The sequence below is a fragment of the Idiotropiscis lumnitzeri genome, chromosome 4 (genome assembly GCF_059441095.1).
Source record: "Idiotropiscis lumnitzeri isolate Australia: NSW breed Sydney's pygmy pipehorse chromosome 4, RoL_Ilum_1.0, whole genome shotgun sequence".
NCBI classification, from domain to species: domain Eukaryota; kingdom Metazoa; phylum Chordata; class Actinopteri; order Syngnathiformes; family Syngnathidae; genus Idiotropiscis; species Idiotropiscis lumnitzeri.
The window spans coordinates 17374635-17394148 of NC_142394.1; the positions used below are offsets into that span (position 1 = coordinate 17374635).

The 19514-nt window shown below is 39.6% G+C and overlaps 2 protein-coding genes across 4 annotated transcripts; both read right to left on the bottom strand.

The window, feature by feature from the left end:
* Window positions 1–637: 637 nt before the first annotated feature.
* ddx41 (DEAD (Asp-Glu-Ala-Asp) box polypeptide 41) lies at window positions 638–6655 on the bottom strand. Of its 2 annotated transcripts, none has more exons than XM_088292674.1 (17): window positions 6459–6655; window positions 6011–6106; window positions 5763–5913; window positions 5604–5678; window positions 5456–5516; window positions 5241–5377; window positions 5076–5148; window positions 4635–4788; window positions 4337–4473; window positions 3774–3936; window positions 3396–3527; window positions 3242–3313; window positions 3055–3151; window positions 2359–2508; window positions 1364–1435; window positions 1051–1161; window positions 638–968 (listed from the first exon to the last, which is right to left on the bottom strand). In XM_088292674.1, the coding sequence occupies exons 1-17, from the start codon at window positions 6483–6485 to the stop codon at window positions 832–834; spliced, it is 1845 nt and encodes a 614-aa protein (XP_088148800.1). In that variant the 5' UTR covers window positions 6486–6655; the 3' UTR covers window positions 638–831. The 2 variants fall into 2 exon arrangements, with proteins under 2 accessions (XP_088148800.1, XP_088148799.1); XM_088292673.1 differs by lacking the exon at window positions 6459–6655 and adding an exon at window positions 6291–6412.
* A 968-nt stretch (window positions 6656–7623) lies between these two features.
* On the bottom strand, window positions 7624–19323 carry fam193b (family with sequence similarity 193 member B). Of its 2 annotated transcripts, none has more exons than XM_088292672.1 (10): window positions 18952–19323; window positions 16422–16640; window positions 14970–15156; window positions 13768–13986; window positions 12771–13182; window positions 12502–12685; window positions 11326–11559; window positions 9230–10238; window positions 9041–9116; window positions 7624–8049 (listed from the first exon to the last, which is right to left on the bottom strand). In XM_088292672.1, the coding sequence occupies exons 1-10, from the start codon at window positions 19111–19113 to the stop codon at window positions 7953–7955; spliced, it is 2799 nt and encodes a 932-aa protein (XP_088148798.1). In that variant the 5' UTR covers window positions 19114–19323; the 3' UTR covers window positions 7624–7952. The 2 variants fall into 2 exon arrangements, with proteins under 2 accessions (XP_088148798.1, XP_088148797.1); XM_088292671.1 differs by having other exon boundaries at window positions 9206–10238.
* Window positions 19324–19514: the final 191 nt, after the last annotated feature.

Genomic DNA, 19514 nt, shown 5'->3' on the forward strand with positions numbered 1-19514 from the left:
AAAGTATTTCAATTGCGTCATGATTCTTAGCTAGTTTTTATTAAAATAGGTCATTAGATTTTTTAAAATTTTATTTAAATTAGTTCATTGATTATAATTTTTAAATTTGTATTCATAAAAATACATATACACTTAACATTTTTGTATTTTATCAAATACTTAATTGTAATGACATTATAGAAGATGGGAATTATGAAATTTTAATATTAAATGGAGGGATTTTTAAAAAAATATATTTTAAAGGATAAACATAGATGAAAATCAAAATGTGGTACTTGAGCACAATCGCCAACCATGCCCTGAAGTATGGACGATGTTTTTTTTACCCATTTTTAGAGCATTTATTATACTGTACAGTATTTAAATTACCTGTGACATAAACCTCCGATTAAACACACATCCAGGTTAAAATGAGACAGACTGGATATGAAATCGAGATTCCATGCACATATTTCCCATGTATTCCAGAAGATGGCATCCTTTCTTCCACGCGCTGCCCGTTTGTCAGCTTGGACATTGTTATGCAATTAAAGCCGAAAATTTAAATGAGGTTTTAGACATAATTATCACATGCAAACCTTCTTGGTTGATCAGCAAGCCAACCGATGCAGAATATAAAACTTATGCAGGAGTGGAAGACCGTTCTATTTTCAAAAAGAGAAATTTATTTACAATTTGTATAAAAATGTTACAATGTTATAAACCTCATCAGTGTTGTGATGACGTTCATAATAAGTCTGTACAGCTCTACCTCCTGGTCTGATATCACACAGCTGGACGCATAATCGTTCCTCATTAAGCAGTATTGAATATTCCCTTTTCCAAAGACACTTAGAAGTCCATTGAGCTGTGAGCCAGGTAGTCCTTCCTCCCGATGTTGGTGACCTGCTTGGTCTGCATTGCTTCCAATTTGGGACAGTCTGTAATACGATGACCAAGCCCACCGCAAAATGTACAGCCTCTCTCCCCTACAAAAAAAGACCACAAGAATAATTCATCTTATTGTCAAATGAAGATAGACCTTGGCCAGATGTTTAATGAATGACTCACCTCCGATATCCAGCATTGTTTCATCTCCTGTCTGGAGCACCTGGAGAACTGGAGGAACCTTTTGCTTGGCTTCAATGAGCAGGGCCTTCAAATCCATCAGCACCGATTCATCTATGATGTTAATGGCAAAAGAAAAAAAAAGTCAGTTTTTTGATAATGCTCTCATTTCCAGCCAGGAAATACCCATTCAACAAATACAAATTCACTTTAAATCAAATTTAACAAGAGTATGATTAATTGAGGACAATACATGAGGATGATTATAATGGAAATGTGATTTGTTTTCTCCTTAATTATTAGTGCAGTTCCTTACCGCAGCCTTTATTGATGAACGTTGTGGCAATACCAGTCTGACCAGACCGCCCAGTTCTTCCAATTCGGTGGACTGAGATAAAGAAGATACATTTTTCTTTTAATGAAGTCTAAACAGAAACAGGAAAAGGCAATCGAGAGAGAAATATGGTCTGATAACTGACCGCTAAAATGATATACATCCAAGCAATTTCTAAATGGACAGTTTGGAGTCCTTACATGCGATATATAAGATGCTCTCTGTGCAGCAGACGTGGCTGTCAGACTGGCTCTGCTGTAATGGATAATGACTGTGACTTTCTATACATTTTTCATGTTTACTGAATATTTTAAAACCTCCTGGTTCTTCTGTGGTTTCTTTAGTAGGTTAATTAATGAAATGTCCAGATTTAGTCCACAATGTGCTTTTTTTTTTTTTTTTCAAATTTAGCGTCAAAAGCAACTTACCAAACACCAACTGGAAGTGTTTTAAGTTATGAACCTTCTGTACAGGGAGTCCTCTGGTTCACTATTTTTATTTGAATGTATTGTATTTACAACCTAGAGTGGAGTGGAAAGTGGATGATTTGCCATCTATCATTTGCAGACAAACATGGTTTTTACTCTTATAAAAAACTTTTTACAAGGATGGAATTTTTCGGCAATCATCCAGATGAACATTTGTGAGGTTACCTATTTATCTCAAAGCTACTGAATTTACACCTTTAAAACAAATCAATGAACAAAAGAAATCTATTGAGCAATTTATACAAACATCAACTACAAGAGAAAAAGAATGCTTCTATGATAACAAATTAAATGAAAAAAAACAACAACAATAAAAACACAAATAAAAGAAGACCATATGAAACAAACAAAAGGAGTTTGGCTGCTTTAGATTTCTTGGAAGGAAGTTCCAAAGCCTCGGGCAGCAAAAACTAGACCAGAGACTCATGAAGCTCGTTTGAAGCCTGCGCTGTTTGTAAACACACACACACACACACAGTATTGTCTCACCATAGTTTTCGATCTCCTCAGGCATGTCGTAGTTGACTACGTGCTGGATGGCCGGGAAATCCAGACCCTTGGAGGCCACATCTGTGGCAACGAGGACATCCTTCTTTCCTTCCTTAAATGCTTCAATGGCTTTTGTTCTTTCCTCCTGATCTTCAACGCAAAAATAAAGACGAAAAAATTACTTTTGAATCATCTATTAATAATCTGCCTTTCTAAAAATAAGTTAGCAAGACGTTCTGCTCTTCCATACCCAAAATTTGTATAATTTACACAATAACCAAGCCCATGACCTGACCGGCTAGGCGGACCAAAGATCCTGAAGCACATTTAAGAGAGTCAAGGCAAGAAATGGGTTTTGTTCAATATTCGACAATTCCTAAACCTTGATGAACCCTTTGTCACGGCCATGTAATTAAAACAAATGTGACCTTTTAATTGTATGTGTGTGTGAGGGAAACGATTGAAATCGATTCAATGGTGTGCACTCTTTGAGAATTATGAAGCAAAAGGGACATCTAGTGTTCATGATGTGGAATTACAGGTAACACAGAGACAAACTTGCTGGTAGTTCTGAAGTATATACTGTATGAAATGATTGTGCTCTTCAATGGGCTGACATTGAGCTGCAGCTCACCCCAATGAGGACTTGTGCCATAGAAATTTGGATTGATGCATTGAGCAATAGCGTGCATGTACCTTTTCCTCCGTGAATGGCCACCGCCTCCACGCCTTTCAACAGCAGATACTCATGGATGGCATCGACGTCTGCCTTTTTCTCAGCAAATATCAACACCTTTGAAAAAGACAAAAAAAAAAGATTTGAGACATGCATATTTCGTTTGTGTATGCGTGTCTAGAATTTGATGAGGAAAAAGGTACTGACGGGAGGGGTTGTTTTCTGGAGACACTCAAGCAGATAGACCATCTTTGCCTCCTCTTTGACATATTCCACTTCCTGTTCATACACGCACAAAACACCTTTTATATCAGGAGGTTTGGGGCAATTGAAGGCAGACAGCGAGCAACTGAATGTGTACCTGGATGACATCCAAGCTGGCAGCACCCGCTCTGCCCACGTTAATGGTGATGGGCTTGACCAAAGCACTCTTGGCAAAATTCTGGATCTTCTTGGGCATGGTGGCGCTGAAAAGCAGGGTTTGCCGTTGTCCCTACACGGGAACAACATGGCTCTTTTATCACATACTGTACAGCAAACCCAACGTGACTTTTACCAGCACTTTTAAGTTTGTGTAAATTACGTGAGGATAAGCGGTTCGGGTAATTAGATGGGTAGATGGTAAATAGCAAAGCATTTGATACATTTTCTAATTTTATTTTCCTCATGTAATGATGAAATATCAAGAACAAAACCTGCATCATTTTCCATAGCTTAATCATTCAGGACTAATCTTTACCTTAAAATAGGAAAAAATGGTCCTGATGTCCTCTTCAAAGCCCATGTCAATCATCCTGTCAGCCTCATCCAGGGCCAGGTAGCGGCAGATGTCCAGACTCACCATCTTCTTCTGTAACAGGTCCATGAGACGCCCAGGAGTGGCAACCATCATGTGTACACCACTGCAAGCGGAAAACATTTTACAGTTGTGTAATGTCACACTTGGAGAGGTAGTCACTCCAAAGAGACAACTGCAGTGCATCTCAATACATTGGAGCAGCGATCTTTCAAATGTAATACGCAGTTCGCGCCCTCTAGTGGTACAAGGGGGATTCTTTTTTTTTTTTCAATCACTGAATTATACACATCCATCCATACAAGACACGTATAACTTAGTATTTAAAAATGTATTCTATATGTCATTACAAATAAAGGCCACCCCATTCTGAAGTTGAGTAAAAAAAAAAAAAAAAAAATACCCAAAGCCACAATTCGAGGAAATATGGTAATTTGACTTGTGGGTCCTAAATTAAAGAAATGAGCTCCTGTTGCTTCTGTATTCAAACGTTGCCCTTTACTTACTGTTTCACAACTTCCATTTGCTCCTTGACGGACATCCCTCCAATGCAGAGGGCCGTTCGCATCTGAGGGGCACCCTCCTCTTCCAGCAGTTTGCAGTAATATTCGATGATGCCGTGAGTCTGTCGGGCGAGCTCTCGCTGTTGCAAAGTGAAATCACAGATTGTCGACTTGTTGAAGAAAATGTGCTGATAGCCTCTATCGTTAAAGGCATCAAGACTCACATATTTTGTGCATAGTCATGGGGTTGAAGATTATGTTAATTAAAATAAAAATCTAAAAAAAATAGGCTCTGGCTTACAGAAGGACAGATGATGAGGCCATACGGTCCCTCTCTTTTAAAGAAGGGCAGCCGCTTCTCCTGTTCCAGGGCGAACATGATAATGGGCAAAGTGAAGACCAAGGTTTTACCCGAGCCAGTGAAGGCGATGCCGATCATATCGCGACCCGAGAGGCTACAAATAGAGGGTTAAATTGTATCAACATTTTGTATCATGCATAACAGGATCACAATTACCAATGTTGTTTGTTTTATAATAAAGTGGCAGATCAAATGAGAAATTATTAAATCTATAATTACAACGCATTAAAAATTGTGAACACAAGAACGCAAGAGTCATTTTAATTACAAAAATGCATGAAAACACATTAGCTATTCATGTAGGTAAAAATATGTTGAATCTAAATTTTGGTCAAATAAAATACCTACCTAACATTGTATATGTGTGCATAGTTCACTTACACTGTTGGGATTCCTTGAATTTGAATTGGTGTTGGATGTACAATTCCTTTTTTCTTCAAACCTTTAAGTATTGCTGCAAACACAACGGCATTGTTAGAAGACAAAGGTATGACATGATGTTTGCGCATCGGGTGAGAGGGTGAGATGTTAACCATAATGTCGAACCTGGCGGAAGCTTCATCTCCCTGAAACTTTTGATCGGAGGGGGGATGCCGTCTCCATCAACCAGAATGTGAAACTTCTTCCTGACGCGTTCATTTCTGGTCTCTGGCATATGGAGGACATACCGCGGAGCCTTCCAACTACAATCATCCACAAGGTTATGTAATACGGGCCTGTCATGTTATTTAATTACTAACTGTATAGCAAAAGGATCATACCTTGTTTTGATTGGATCATCATAAATGATACCCTTGGCCATTTCCTTCACGGACATCAAAGCTGACAGAAAAATGAGACAGTTGTCAACATCAGGCTAGTGAAGGGTTTGAATTTGGTATAGTACGAAAAGATTTTTATTTTTTTTACCTCTGCCTTCTGCGACACTTTCTAAAATCTTCTCTTCCTCTTTCAGTTGCTTCTCCTTGGCTGACTCTTTACGTGCTGTTAATTCAAAACAAAACAGGGTTAATGAGTAGGAAAAAAAACACTGAAACACTAAATTCAGAAATCTCCTGAAATTGAAACCTTCTGCTTTTTCCTTGAGATGCTGATGTTGATCAAGGAGACTGACGTTGGAACGCGGACCGAGCCCTTCGTCTTCATCCCTCTGTTCCTCACCACTGTCTCTGTGCTCTTCATCCACTGCTTTACCACGCAATCGCAACATCTTCTGAACCTGTAAGGTGAACAAAAGACGTGTTGGGTGACCTATAGAATAACTTTTCATTTAAACTGTGAAGACAAACGTCACTGAATGAGGGGAGATAACCTACCATTTGTTGCTTTCGGATTTTGACGGGGACGTAAGGAACATAATCGTCATCCTCCGACCCCTCGGATCCAGAACCTTCATCTTCTCCATGAGATCTCTGCGAAAAACACAAAAGATATTCAGAAAAGTCCCAGTAATAGGCAAGCGTTTAGTCTTACTAAATGGCTTACGATAAAATGGTGCATATGTGCTTGCTCTAATCAAAAACAAAACGTAAACTGAACAAAACACCTAAACGTCGTGGTTACGTTTTAAGCGTTATAGTCGACGGCGGGCGTTACCTTGAAATTCATTAAAATACAATTTATGCGGAAATACCTCATGAGTGTGAAACATTTTTAACGCTAAACCTGTAGCGTAGCGATTGGACGTTTTGCTAGCGACTTTGCTAGCCGCTAATGCTAGCAAGTTGTTCCTTGTTGGAACAGCGACTTTTTATTGGCGCTTACCTTTTTAAGTCGAATATCATCTTCCATTTTATTCAAAACGGCGTGCTTGCGTTGGTAGTAACTGTACAAATTATCCACATAAAAACTATGTATGAATATGTATAACACACTCGCTGTGGGCCAAGGCTGAAGTACGGAAATCTTAAAGGCTCAAAATTTGTGCCGACGTCACAGATCCTGACTGCATGACATCGTAGTAAAACAAACGCCACACTTACAATGTATTTTTGTCAAAACTGCATCATTTTAATCTTCCGGAAGGAAAGATTGTTCACAGTATCAAAAATGAGTTTCTTTTTAAAACAAACAAAACCAGCCAACATACACTTGGCGATTATTGGTATAGTATAAATCTACATTCAAAACATCAAGACCCTCTTTCTCTAATTGAATCAAAACAGGAGCGCGTGAGAGATGTCTGTACGGAAACAAATACGAAATGACAGAATAAAGACTGACTTTATCTTTATCTATCGCGAGGATATTGATCAGCTAAAACTTGGCTGTTGATGCAACTGCACGTCAAGAGATGTGAATATTTTCCTTAAAATACCAACAAGCCTTGGAATGGGTTGGAGAACAGAAAAGAATTGTATGGTTGAAAATGTTTCACTCACACAACTTCTTGCAATACATACCAAAGGCTCAAAAGGGCCCCAAAATAACCACTTAATATGTACAAGCATCAAAATGAATTGAATGCGGGTTTAAATGTTAGACTGAAGTGTTCATGTTTGGATTCTAGAACGATACCAGCTAACACTATAAACAATCGTGAACACCAAGGAAGGAATGACGTTGAGGCAATGCATTTTGAGTGAGCGACCATATTTTCTCAAACACATCATGCATGGGCACGCCATTGGTAGCCATCATGTGTTGGGGTGCATTTTGTGAGACAAATGTAACAAAAAAACTTAACGGAAAGTGCCTGTGTATATGAATGAATTTTGCTTACCCTCATTCCATACAAAAAGAACAGCATAGGTTTGACATGGTACAAGGTTGTTGATGATCATTATACTGGGGAAAAAGTCACCAAATATATTGCGTTCTGTCTGTGAGTAAACATTGAAGATATCTGTCAAGCATGCTGAATGTGACAACATCAGGGGGGAGCACCTGAATTACAGTCCGGAAGTTTAACACCGTTCAAAATGTCAGATTTCTGATAAAAACATTTATTTCATGTAAGGTAAATGTTTACATACTACATACATCAGCACATGAATGCAGTGAACAAACACACTAGTTTCCCATTTTGGATCTGTCACTTAGTGAAAATTGCAAAACAGCAAAACAAAAAAATAAAAGATAGAGCTGGCCTTGTATTGATCCCTGGCTGACTAGCCACCGTCAGTCTTTTGAACGAGTTGTGAATAAGGTCCCTCTACTCAACAAGAAGAAAACAGGGAATGAGAGAAGGCCTCGGGCCGAGCACAGCTCTATTGAAAGAGTTTGTGGTGTGACATTTTATCTCCTGGCTCTCGTCAGTTATTGAGCTGCATTGGAGGGAACTTTTTTGAGGCTGAAGTTGGACCAGTTCACCGCTACCTTCTGGCGGGTTTGTTTTGCCGAATCAAGACAGAACCTAGAAAGACGACAGGCATTTAGACAAGAGGAGAGGCAGAGGGAAATACAGTGGACATGTTTAAAATGACACTGAACAATTAACTCAAAACCTCCAAAGTCGAACCGAATTTTCTCGAAAAACTTGAATGTGAAACCAACCATCAGCATTCATGGCATGCCTTTGATGTGAGCAAATCTTATAGGACTCCCATTTAAGTGGGGAACACACACACACGCACACAAACAGGCACAATTTGACCCCTTCCGATCTATGTCAGCAAAGGCCAAATTATCAGATGTCTTGAAAAAAGACGAATCTCAAATTATTTTTTATGCCATAGCATCAAGTTTGAGCCAGCCATGAAATCCATCAGTTAAAAATTGATCTGAGTGTACCCGGCCAGCTTTAGTTAAAATTTTAAGGATTACCGGAACACCCCTCCATCACATGTTCCAGATTCAAGGTCCTGCTATTTTGCAGATTTATTTTGAACAGTTAATAACTGTATTTTGGTATAAAACTTTGGTTTTTCTTGGATTTAATTTCACTGGTAACCACTAGATGGTAGTACACTTATTTAGTTTGAGACTACACATTTTACAAAGCAAAACAGGAAGTACTGTATTTTAGCCACGGATGGACTAACAATGCTGCCTACTCACTGCTGTTAAAAGTGAAGCCATCGGTGGCCATCTTTTGTTGCCACTTGCTAAGGCGCACCTAACTTGAATAAATTGATTTCTCTTTGGATTTTTTTCTCTCTCTGTGGCGAAAGATCCCACGGTGTACATGGCATATGGTTGTACCAATAAGTCGGAAAGAAGCGCAACTCGCACATTTCATCAGCATAAATGTGAGAATAAATCTTTTCTCTTGTAAGGTGTATTCAGAGTGCTACTTAAAGATTCATCTGCATCATGTTGTCAAGATGAACTGGATAAAAGTGAAGTTATAGACTGATTTCCAGCCGGCTTCAAAGGTGCCAGTGTATTGGAATTGCTCCATTTACCTTTTAAAGTGTTCTACTTCCCGATCAATTTCATCCAAGGACGTAGGATCCACATCTTTCGGAAGAAAGACATCATCTGAAGATTAAATAAGAAAGAATTTTAATTTACAGTTTGAAAGCATGCCCACAAATTTAGAAATTGGCATTGACAAGATTCTCCCGCACCAATAGCACTAGCGGATTTTTCACCCTTGCTCTTGTTCTTCTTATTTTTCCCCTTGGATTGCGCCTGATGCTGCCCGTTTGCCGGAACGGCGTGATGAGCCTTGCTTTCGGAATCCTGCTCACATCGCCCCGCTCGCACCTCGCTGTCACCTTTGACCTTGTGTGCATTCGGGGGGGCAACGTTTGCGCCATTGGCTGCCGCATTTCTGAATGATCGGCTCTCCTCGGCTTTCTTCAGGCCATTCCTCTGGCTGTCCGCTCCTTGCTGAAGCTGTTTAAGTGCAGCTTTTGAGCCATTACAAATGATTTCCGCCACCCTCGACTCCATGACCTTGGAATTGTGTTCAGACAACGATTGCTCCTGTTTTTGCTGTTGCTGCTGCTTTTTACTCTTTTTTGACTTTGCTCCGCCATTGCCAACGGTGCTGTTCTTCGGATCTGAGATGTCCTCTTTTGATTTCGCAGTAACTTGGGCCTGTGGCAAACTGTCAGGTATGGAGGAAGTGCATTTTTCCGGGGAGCGTACTCGAATGAGCTTGGAGAGATTCGGTGTAGTGTTCAAGGGCTGGATATCCTTGGACCCGCCCGTGATTCCAGTCGCTGCGGTGGCAGTGGCGGTGTTATTCTGGGATGCGTTTGTGTCCTCCCATCCGTTGACCAGGTCCAGGTGGTTCTTAAAAGTCCCCAGTGAAAGAGGGGCTAGGTCGAGGTCTATCTGCTGCATGTCAGAGGAGCCGTTGAGATGGGACAATAAATGGTTGCCCTCCAGAGTGGCCGCCTTTTTCGGGAAGTCATTGACGTCCAGATTGAGGTCGTACATACTAAACGAAGCTCGAATCGAGTCTTTGATGGTGTTTTTGATCTCTTCCAGCCGACTGGTGAGAAAACTGTTGACCCGCTCGAGTTCCAGCTGGGGCCAATCCAATAAGCGTGACGTCTCAGCGGTGTCAGGGATGGGCTCGTCTATGCACTCTGATGGATTGGAAGCGGGTTCACTGCCTGCAGCGCCCACGTTGCTCTGCAGAGCTTTTTCCTGAAATACACGACATGAAAGTAAATCAACTTCGACTCGGAAAAGTCCTGAGACTATTGAGTTCCTCAAAATGAGAATTCCGCTTATTCTGTGGCTGATAAGTCAAATGATTATCATGATCATCTGCATGCATTTTAAATGACATGTAGCATTTGGAGATGTCCACTTTTTTTTGCACATCCAAATTGACGTAATTATCGTTTTTTTTCCCAAATAGATATCAACGTTATTCAACTTAAGTATAGAAATAAAATATTTAATTCCTGACTTTACAAATGAAGAAAACAGAAAATTCCAATCTTTTTCCGCCAATATCGATACCACAGAAAATCATGCAATCTGCCCCGTTCTCAGATCACGTGATCGGAGCGGGACAACTCTAGGTGAATACAGAGAAAAGTATTCCTCCAAAGCCGACTGTCCCGATAACTGAAAAAAAAAAAAGAAGATAGTACCGGTGTGCCGAGAAAGAAAAAAAACAAACTTGGAGGTCAAACACAGTCAGCATGCACTCTAGAAGTGCGTTTCGATTTTCCTTGGTCTTATTAAACGAAGCAATAAAAGGGCAAAGGTGTGATGATAATAACCACAGAACCGGATTTGGAACTTATCGCAACAATTGCCTCAAGGCTGCTCAGTAATGAGTAATTATGTATTTAATTTCTCTCACGTAATGAATTAAGTATCGATCTAGCAAGTATCACAACCACAAATAAATCTCACCAAGCAAATGATGATGTTTAGTCCTGGTCACCTGGACACATTATGGCTAATAACTAACATGTAAATGATTGAAAACCATTTTTAACAAAAGATAACCAAGATATTATGAAAATGAAATTAAACACAACAAAATACTTGTAGCGAGTTCTTGTAATATGTTAAAATGTTACTTATAGTGCCTCGAGTTATACATCCCATTTTTGGGACTAAGAAAAACTTCGACGTCAACCACCATGACTGAATTTTAGTGCATTTGAGGTTGCACTGTTTTTTACCTTTTGTGAATGATTATGAACCTGTCAATGAATTCATGATAATCAGTATCACGAAAGGAACTTAAAACCCAATTTAAGAACTGGCATACCTTCTTCTTTTGTTTGTGCCGAGCTCTTTTGGCCGCTTTGGCACTGTTTACAGGTTTGGGCTCAGAACTGTTAATGAAGTCCAGCAATTCATCCACATCTCTGTTGTCAATGGCACCAGACACCGTCAGTTCCGAGTCCTGGCGCTGAGGCAGCACCTCCTTGCGTCGGGTGAGTCGTGACCGGAGCTTCTCTCGGATCTCCGCGTAGTTTCGACTGGTGGGTGCAGCAGGAGGCTGTGACCAGATAAACATTTCAGAATGAGCTTTTCGCTATTTGTGAGAATTTGAAAAATGCTAAACAGTAGGGCCCAACTGATATGGATTTTTTTTAAGCCAATTCCATTATCAGGCAAAATAAAATTTAGATTAATTAATAAAATATAAAACATATAATGCATAAAATTACTTATTTTCTGGTCCCTTGATGCTTAAAATTAAAGCTGAGCGATTTTGAAAAATATCTAACTGCGACGGAGGTTTTTAAATTCTGATTACTTCAGTTTAACTTGTGAAAAACTTTTGACTTGCAGTCTTCCACAGCGTTCACTACGACAACTTCACATAATTTGCCCAAAGAATTGTGTCTTAAACATAAGTCTGATTACAGCAAACAAATTAGTGGCTTTATCACTGAGAAAATGTCATGTAAACATGTTGACTGTACTTCTTGAGCACTAAACTTATGAAAACACCAAATAAATGAATAAGAAAATATATACATATACTAAAAAAAGAAACTGACCCACTGAATGCAGCCCACATTGCAGCCTTTCAGTTAGAAAAGTGCAAGTGTACCACATTGCTTGTCGATTTGAATTTGATTCATTTGTTATGCTCTGTTAACAACAGTAAAACATACGCCGAACATTTGATTGTTTTACAATACTTTGCCCTTCAATGTTTGTTAACTTCACAACAGAGAGAAAAAAAACAAAATTCAAGAAGAAAAAAAAAAGACATGTTTTTTGGTGGGGTAATGTTTCAATGGCATTATCTTTGTCTTTTGTTGTAATGTATTAACGTGCATAAACATAAATAAATAAATAAAGAGATAAAATTCAGTAACATAATTATTTGTTATTATTTTCTAAAGAGCTAATATATGGCATTTAAATCGGCCAGTCAATTAATCGGTCGGGCCATACTAAATAGAGGGTGTCAAACAATAAACTGTACCGCATTGTGACCAAAGAACTCGCAGTAACAGCAGTCGCAGTACTTCCCATCCTTCTGGTTAGTGGAGGAGGAGGCACAGGAACTCCTCTCAGAGCTGCTGTCTTCGTCCTCCACTTCCTCTAACTCAAGTGACGGCTCACACATCGTCCCGTTAGACATTTTGTGCCCCTTACATGCCTGATCCCTGTGAGAGCGAGAGAGAGAAAAAAAGAAAGACAAACATAGTCACCAATCTTCTTCATCAAATTTGATGGTTTCATTATACTGACCTGCAGGCCCCAGTTGACAAGCTCCCCACATTTGTCGAGGCCACCGTTCCCGTACTGTGTCCGTTACAAGGGTGGTTACAGCCTGCCACTGATGTGCCCGATTTGCCGTGTTGTGTGTTTACAGCAGGAATGTGGGAGTTTTTGCACGGACTGGGCTTGTGAACTAATGTTGGGCTATCCGGACTAGGAGAAGCCCTTTTAGTTGTGGACCCATGGAGGTTTGGTACCAGAGGGGGGAAAGGGGCGTGGCCTGCGGCACCGGCGGAAGATGACGAGGTTACGTGGTTATGTTGTCCCGAATTCGGCTTTGGGGGCAGGAGGGAGGAATGCTGGGAAGACAGGCCCGTGGGACTATTGGGGGGTACCGACAAGTCTGTGTGTTGATGATGGTCGCTAGCGTGGAAGGCTTCACCTGGAAGAATGGGAAGTCATGTCACAATTATAGTATAATCACCTATTAATCATATTTTATATTAATCATTTAATTATTCTAAAAGCCTTGGCAGGAAAACTACGGCCGGCGGGCCAAAAATTGCCAAGTCACTTTTTTATTCTGGGTCATAGAGCATTTACATTATCAAGCGTCCTTTCATATTTGCTGTGTTAAATCATTGCATAATTAAATGGTTAAGTAAAATCAATTTCTTCTTTTTTTTTGTTTTGTTTTTTACCAAATCATCTTGTTAAACAATTGGTGTATGAATTAAAAAAAAATAAGAATAAATGTAAAATAAGGTTTTAATAGATATCATTGAACAGTTTTATTTTTATAAATTCTTTTTTTGTTAATAATTATTTTTAAATAAAATATTATTATTTATTTTTTTATTAGAAGTTTTCACTTTTGTTGTTTTTAAGTTTGACCTCTAAAAGCTTGCACGCTTATTAAACAGTAGTATCTTGCATCTTACAACAAAAGGACATGCAACCTTCAAGTTTTGACTTGCGTAGTGAGATTCCACTCTGAATCCCCCGCACAATAAGAAGCACTCCACACCTGGTGGTGTTGGTCGACGGCACACGTTCTTGAAATGCTTGGGGGTGGTCTTGCACAGGTCAGCTGAGGTAGAGAGGGGTGTCCCAGCAGTGGAGCCACTGGAATTCTGGGTCAGCGGGTGACTGTAGGGGCACACTTTGGCTACCGACGTTTTAGCAGATTTCCCAGGTGCTTCATGGAGTCCTCTTTTCTCATGACAGGCCGATCCCGATGTTATAGCTGCATGTTGAAAACACACACAAAAAAAAAACAGTAATAATAGATGGAGAGGACTTAAGAGAGTCTGATCTTTTTCCCCACTTCATATTTATTTTTAAAGCTCTGCTCTTTTGTCATATGCAATTGTTATGTAAATGCTCTTCCTCTGCCTAGGAGGATATGTTGCCAGCAGCAAAAAAAAAAACATTCAACTGATTTCCACAAAACGGTGGGAGTAAGCGTGGGCCTATGTATATATGAAGTATGGCTCCAGAATTTTGTTATATTTTAATGAACATTGCAAGCTATGGCAGCGCATTGACATTTGCCTGATTTCTAAAGAAACGGGGCATGGATCTTCCATATGGAACAGGAGAGTATTTACGAAAATCTTAAAACGGAACTGAATTTGTAAATATGATTTTGGAGTCACTCAGTTCATGTTCTGAAATCTTATTTCGATGCCAGAGTTCCAATGGTTTCTGATGTTCCTCTTGCTTGAGTCGATACAGTCACAAAGAGGACGCGAGGCACAACAGACGCAAAATATTCCCAGCCTTAAATGGTTACGTAGAAACTTTCAACGGCTTACAAACGTAGTAAAGTAGTTGAGTTCACAATCACATATCACAGATTCAGTATTTGATGTTCATCTAAAAATATAACCGGAGTGACGCATCAAATTAGTACAACGTTGTAAAGAGAATTGAGAACACAAGAGGAAGCAAACAGAAACTGCTTGAAATTAATTTGACATTTTACAATTAATATCTTACTATTTAGTTCTATAAAACGTGCATCAGTTTTCACAGAAGGGCAATCTGGCAATTCATTAATTTTACAGCCATATATTACCGCATTCGAAGCACTGCAGTTATTCTAAGAAGCCCACCTCAACAACAAGGACATCAAATGAATTGCAGCTGCTGAATGAACCTTTCAGACCTGAGGTCTGAGATTTGAATGTTTGATGATGTTCACTGTCGTTAAACGAGACGACAGACCTTGCTGTAGGTGTAAGGAGGCGTTGTGGCTGCAGTGCTCCCCTCCATTACTGTGGGCTGAGTTCCACAGCCCAGAGAGTTTGTGGGCTGACAGGAAGGAACTTGGGTCCCAATCCACAGTACTTTGCTCTGGGTAACCATTCCCACATCCCTGGAACTTACAAGAGGAAGAGTGTGACAATGGCACCTGCAATAAGAAAACATAAACACACATATACACAATTATTTAATCACAGGCCATGTATGTTATTCCTGGCAGCAACGGTGAGCATGTGTACAACTTAATCAAACTGACTCAAACGAGCGGATGCGAGGTACTCGAAAAGTTCCCATGATTACGTGAGCAAACAAATACTGTTTTTAAATCATAACAACAGGAGACTCTGCTGCAGTCATCCCATTCAACTATTTTTAGCATTTGGAACTGCCAAGAAAATTTTATAAAAAAAAAAAAAAAAACTTCAGACGCTTCCAAAAATGTTCAAGAGAAAATGATGTATTCAGATGGGACGATCATGGCAAAACCTGAACATTTGCATAATTTGGACTTCAACTGCCGAACAATATTTTGGAAAATAAAATGCTTCTGAAGTCCCGTGAAAACTTGGCGGTTGAACAGTTCTCATTGGCGACTTTTGCAAATATTTTAGGACATCAAAAAAAAATAACCTTAATGCTAATGTTAACACAAACTGCGAAATACAGACAAAATAATAGTAGTCGCCAGAGGTGCAACGATTAATCGACAACTAATCAATTATCAAGTTAATCGATAATTATTTTTAATGATCGATGAATTGTTTAGACACAACAGGAAGGGATGTCATAAATTTTGAACGCGTCTGACGAACCACACGCTAACAATTTCGTCCCGTCTCATCTCGTCAACAAAGATTCATGTTTATCACGTCATGTTTTTGTCATCAAATAACCTCGTTTAACTCGTCATTGTCTCGTTATCGTCGTGGAAAAAAGGAGCGTCGACGAAATATTTTTGTCATTGTCATCGTTGACGAAAACAACACTGGATGGAGGAGATAACAACAGTTGCATTTGTTTTAATTCTATGTAATTATGTCATTATTGTATGTTTTTATAAAGTATAATATTAGAGAGTGTGATTTTATAATTAAAAAAATTATTTGGGGGAAGAGGGGTCATGGGATGCCAAAAGATTTAATTTCCATTCAATTCCATGAGTAAAGATAATTTGACAAACCAGTGTTTTGCGTGACGAGCCTGGGTAGTTAATAATTCATAACTCATCTTTTAATGAAATACGAACATATTAGAAGTTTATGAATGTCAGGTTTCGCAGTATTTAGCGGGTAAATTACCACAAGTAAAATCAATAGAGACTAGATAACCATGATAAAGGACAATAAGCCTTCATTAAAATGTTTAAACAAGTTGATTTAAAAAAAAAAAAAAAAAAAAAGGAGACAGACAGACCCCAGTTGGCTGTTCCTGGGCAAGTCTCTCCTCCTCATGTCTCTGCATGCTCCTGCAGCAGCTCTTACATATCCACAGAGGCACCTCTCGCAGGAGAGACTGGGAGAGTGCGGGCTCGACGTAAGCTTCGGTGTCATGTCCCCCGGGAAGTCCGTTCGCAGAGTTCGCCCCCCAGTCCTTAAATTTACGCTGGCACAGGATGCAGCAGGTATGCATCGGCTGAGAACATGAAAGGATACAAATTAAATTAATAGCACATGATTAGCTGTCGGACTGCAACACGGTACACATCACTTTGTTGGATAATTAACAGGACATGACATAAAATGAAATAACAGGGTGTACTGCCTGATGTTGGCTACTAATAATAGTTCAAATTTAACAACAACAAGCAATTAAAGTGGTCATTTTTATCTAGTAACATCTTGTGTGAATAATATTAAAGTCAAAATTACATATTTGCCTGAGGTTATGAAGAATGAATTTGTGACCATAATGTTATTACTAACTGTTGAAACAAATATCTCATCCACAAAAGTATTTCTAAGGACTATTGTTTGGAATTTCTGCATGGCATTGGAGAATAAACATTTCATACACCAATCCGCCACAAAAGTATGTAGGTACAAATATAATGCAATCGACATACCTAAAATTCTGACAACAGAAAATTCTCCCACACAAGTATGGGGCAGAACATGCACATTCTACAATGAGGCACCTGAGCCGAGATTCGAATCAGACATGCGAAAGACTATTCTGATGTGTTGCCCGCTGAAAAATGAATGATTAAAAAGCAGATGAAATGTGAATTTGCTGCAATTTCTACCGTGTGTGGCACGTCACAACACTTGGGCAAAGTTTCCCAACCTTTAATGAGCCAAGGAACACCACGTAACAAAAATAAAGAAATGAAGAAGTCTCGTCTCAGGTTGGAAATTACTTATTTGGAGTGTTGTATTTAAATAAATATCTAAATATTTTTTTTTAAACAAACACAAGCGATATATTTATAAAAATTCCAATAAACAATTACAGGTTTATTATTAGTGATGTTTCAAAATACATTTTTCAGACCAATATGAATATCCCTCTGTGTAGTCACCGATACAGAGTACTAATACGGCAAATACTTTTATATACAACATCTCGTTTAATACAATGACAAACCGTTATAAACAAAATTATTCTTTCTGATGTCGATGGTGATTTGCTCATGTGCCGGACTGCCAAGGTGGACTTACTCTGCGTCAGGATTAAGTTTACTATTGGTGGCTAGTTTGTGTAATGTTTTGGTCTTCTGGGTTACTAATATCAAGTAAAATGAACCATGAATTCATATAGAATGTATATACTTTGATTAGAGTTGTTCCCTGAGTAAACACTTTTGACTTTTCGTCTTTTAAGCGTGTACTACGGCAACTTATTCCAAATAAGTGTGCTGTGAACAAACATGTTGTATATGCAAATAAATCTGTGACTTTATCTCTTCAACTTTTCGCGTCCCATGCACAATTACATGTGAACATGTGAACTGCACTCCTTAGGTACTGAACTAATCTAGACACCATATAGATGAGTAATATACAGCCAACCAATCAAAATAAAGCTTTTTATTTTCCTCAAAATTGCAGACTGGAAGATTGCATCGTACCCCATTGCAATGTTTGATGACTTGTTCAGCCCAATCATAAATGTTAATGACATAATCAGGATAATATCACATCATTATAAAGGTTATTCCAGAGGGTCTAAGTACCATATTATTCTATCGTCCCGTGCATGGGTTCAAATGTAATTACTCATTAGTAAGCGGCAGAGTTCAGAGGTACCAGGTAAGGTGAGTGAGTGAGCTTGACAGATGTCTCTCCTAAAGCATGCCATCGTGAATTTCCACCATTAGGTTCTTCGTTCCCCATCAACTTTGCATTCGTTCTACATTTTTGCACCATGCATTCCAGCGACTAAGTGTGGATTTAAAACAATAGTTTAGGGCGCCTCGGACTCGACTAAAATGTCGAGTGTTAGCAACATTGTTACAAAGCCGTTATGCATCGGCGCTAGCTAGCACGATTAGCTCGTAGCGTGTGTAGCCGCCGTTTCCTGTAGTGTGCGCAAAGTGAAGGTAGTAAAGCACGTTTGCGTGCTAGCCCGCCGATAGCACGGCTAGCCTCGCGGCTAACACAAGCGGGGGCGGTTGGATTGTTGTGTGTTTTAACGTTGCAAACGGGACGACCTGTCTCAAGCACAATGTCACCTGTCTGCCACACGACCACGATGCCAAACAGTGGGGCACAGGTCGTGGAAATTAAAAATGTTTGCTTGAATGCTTGTCGGACTCTTAACGTTCCATCCACTATTATTGCGATCCCGATTGCTATTTTCGATAGCGTTTAACGCAGTCAATTGATAATATACGATAACGCTTTCTGGGATGTACTGTTTTCATTAGCCATGCAGTATGGTGGCTGGGTGAGGAGGGGCTAGCCGTGGTTGAATTAGCTCATTGTGAGATGGGTGGGTAGCTTGCCTGGTTCGCCCTGGCGGTGCTGGTCAGACTCTCCACTTCAGCATCTCCGCCGCCGCCGCCAGTTGCATAGCCGGGAGAGACTGGATTCTTCGGTACGGTCTGCTGCCCGGGTACAAGCTCCTTCTGAGCAACGCTTTGCTGCTTGCTTTTTTTCCTTGCCATCGCGACGGGGTCCACAAAGCGCTTTGGCCAAGTTTGCACCAGTTTCGGTAATTCCAAGAGCACACTTGCGTTTATTCTCGGACCACAAAATGTTCTCCCTCTCCTCCAGTCAAGACAACAGTCAATATGGCGGAGGACTGGTCTGGCACACTTGGGAGTTCATAGGTTACAGATACTGCTGGCGAGGCGGCTTCGCCTTCATACGGGGAATACAACTGAAGTCGACGAGGGCATTGAAGCTAGCGCCGCCATATTTTGTAAGGGCAAACGTGAAAATATGGTAACGATCAGCGTTTATTTTGTATTACGTTTTTGTTAAATATCACACCGTGTTATTTCAACAAATAACTATTTTTTGTGGTTAAAAAAGTGGTTAATGTCAATATTCACATTTGCATAAT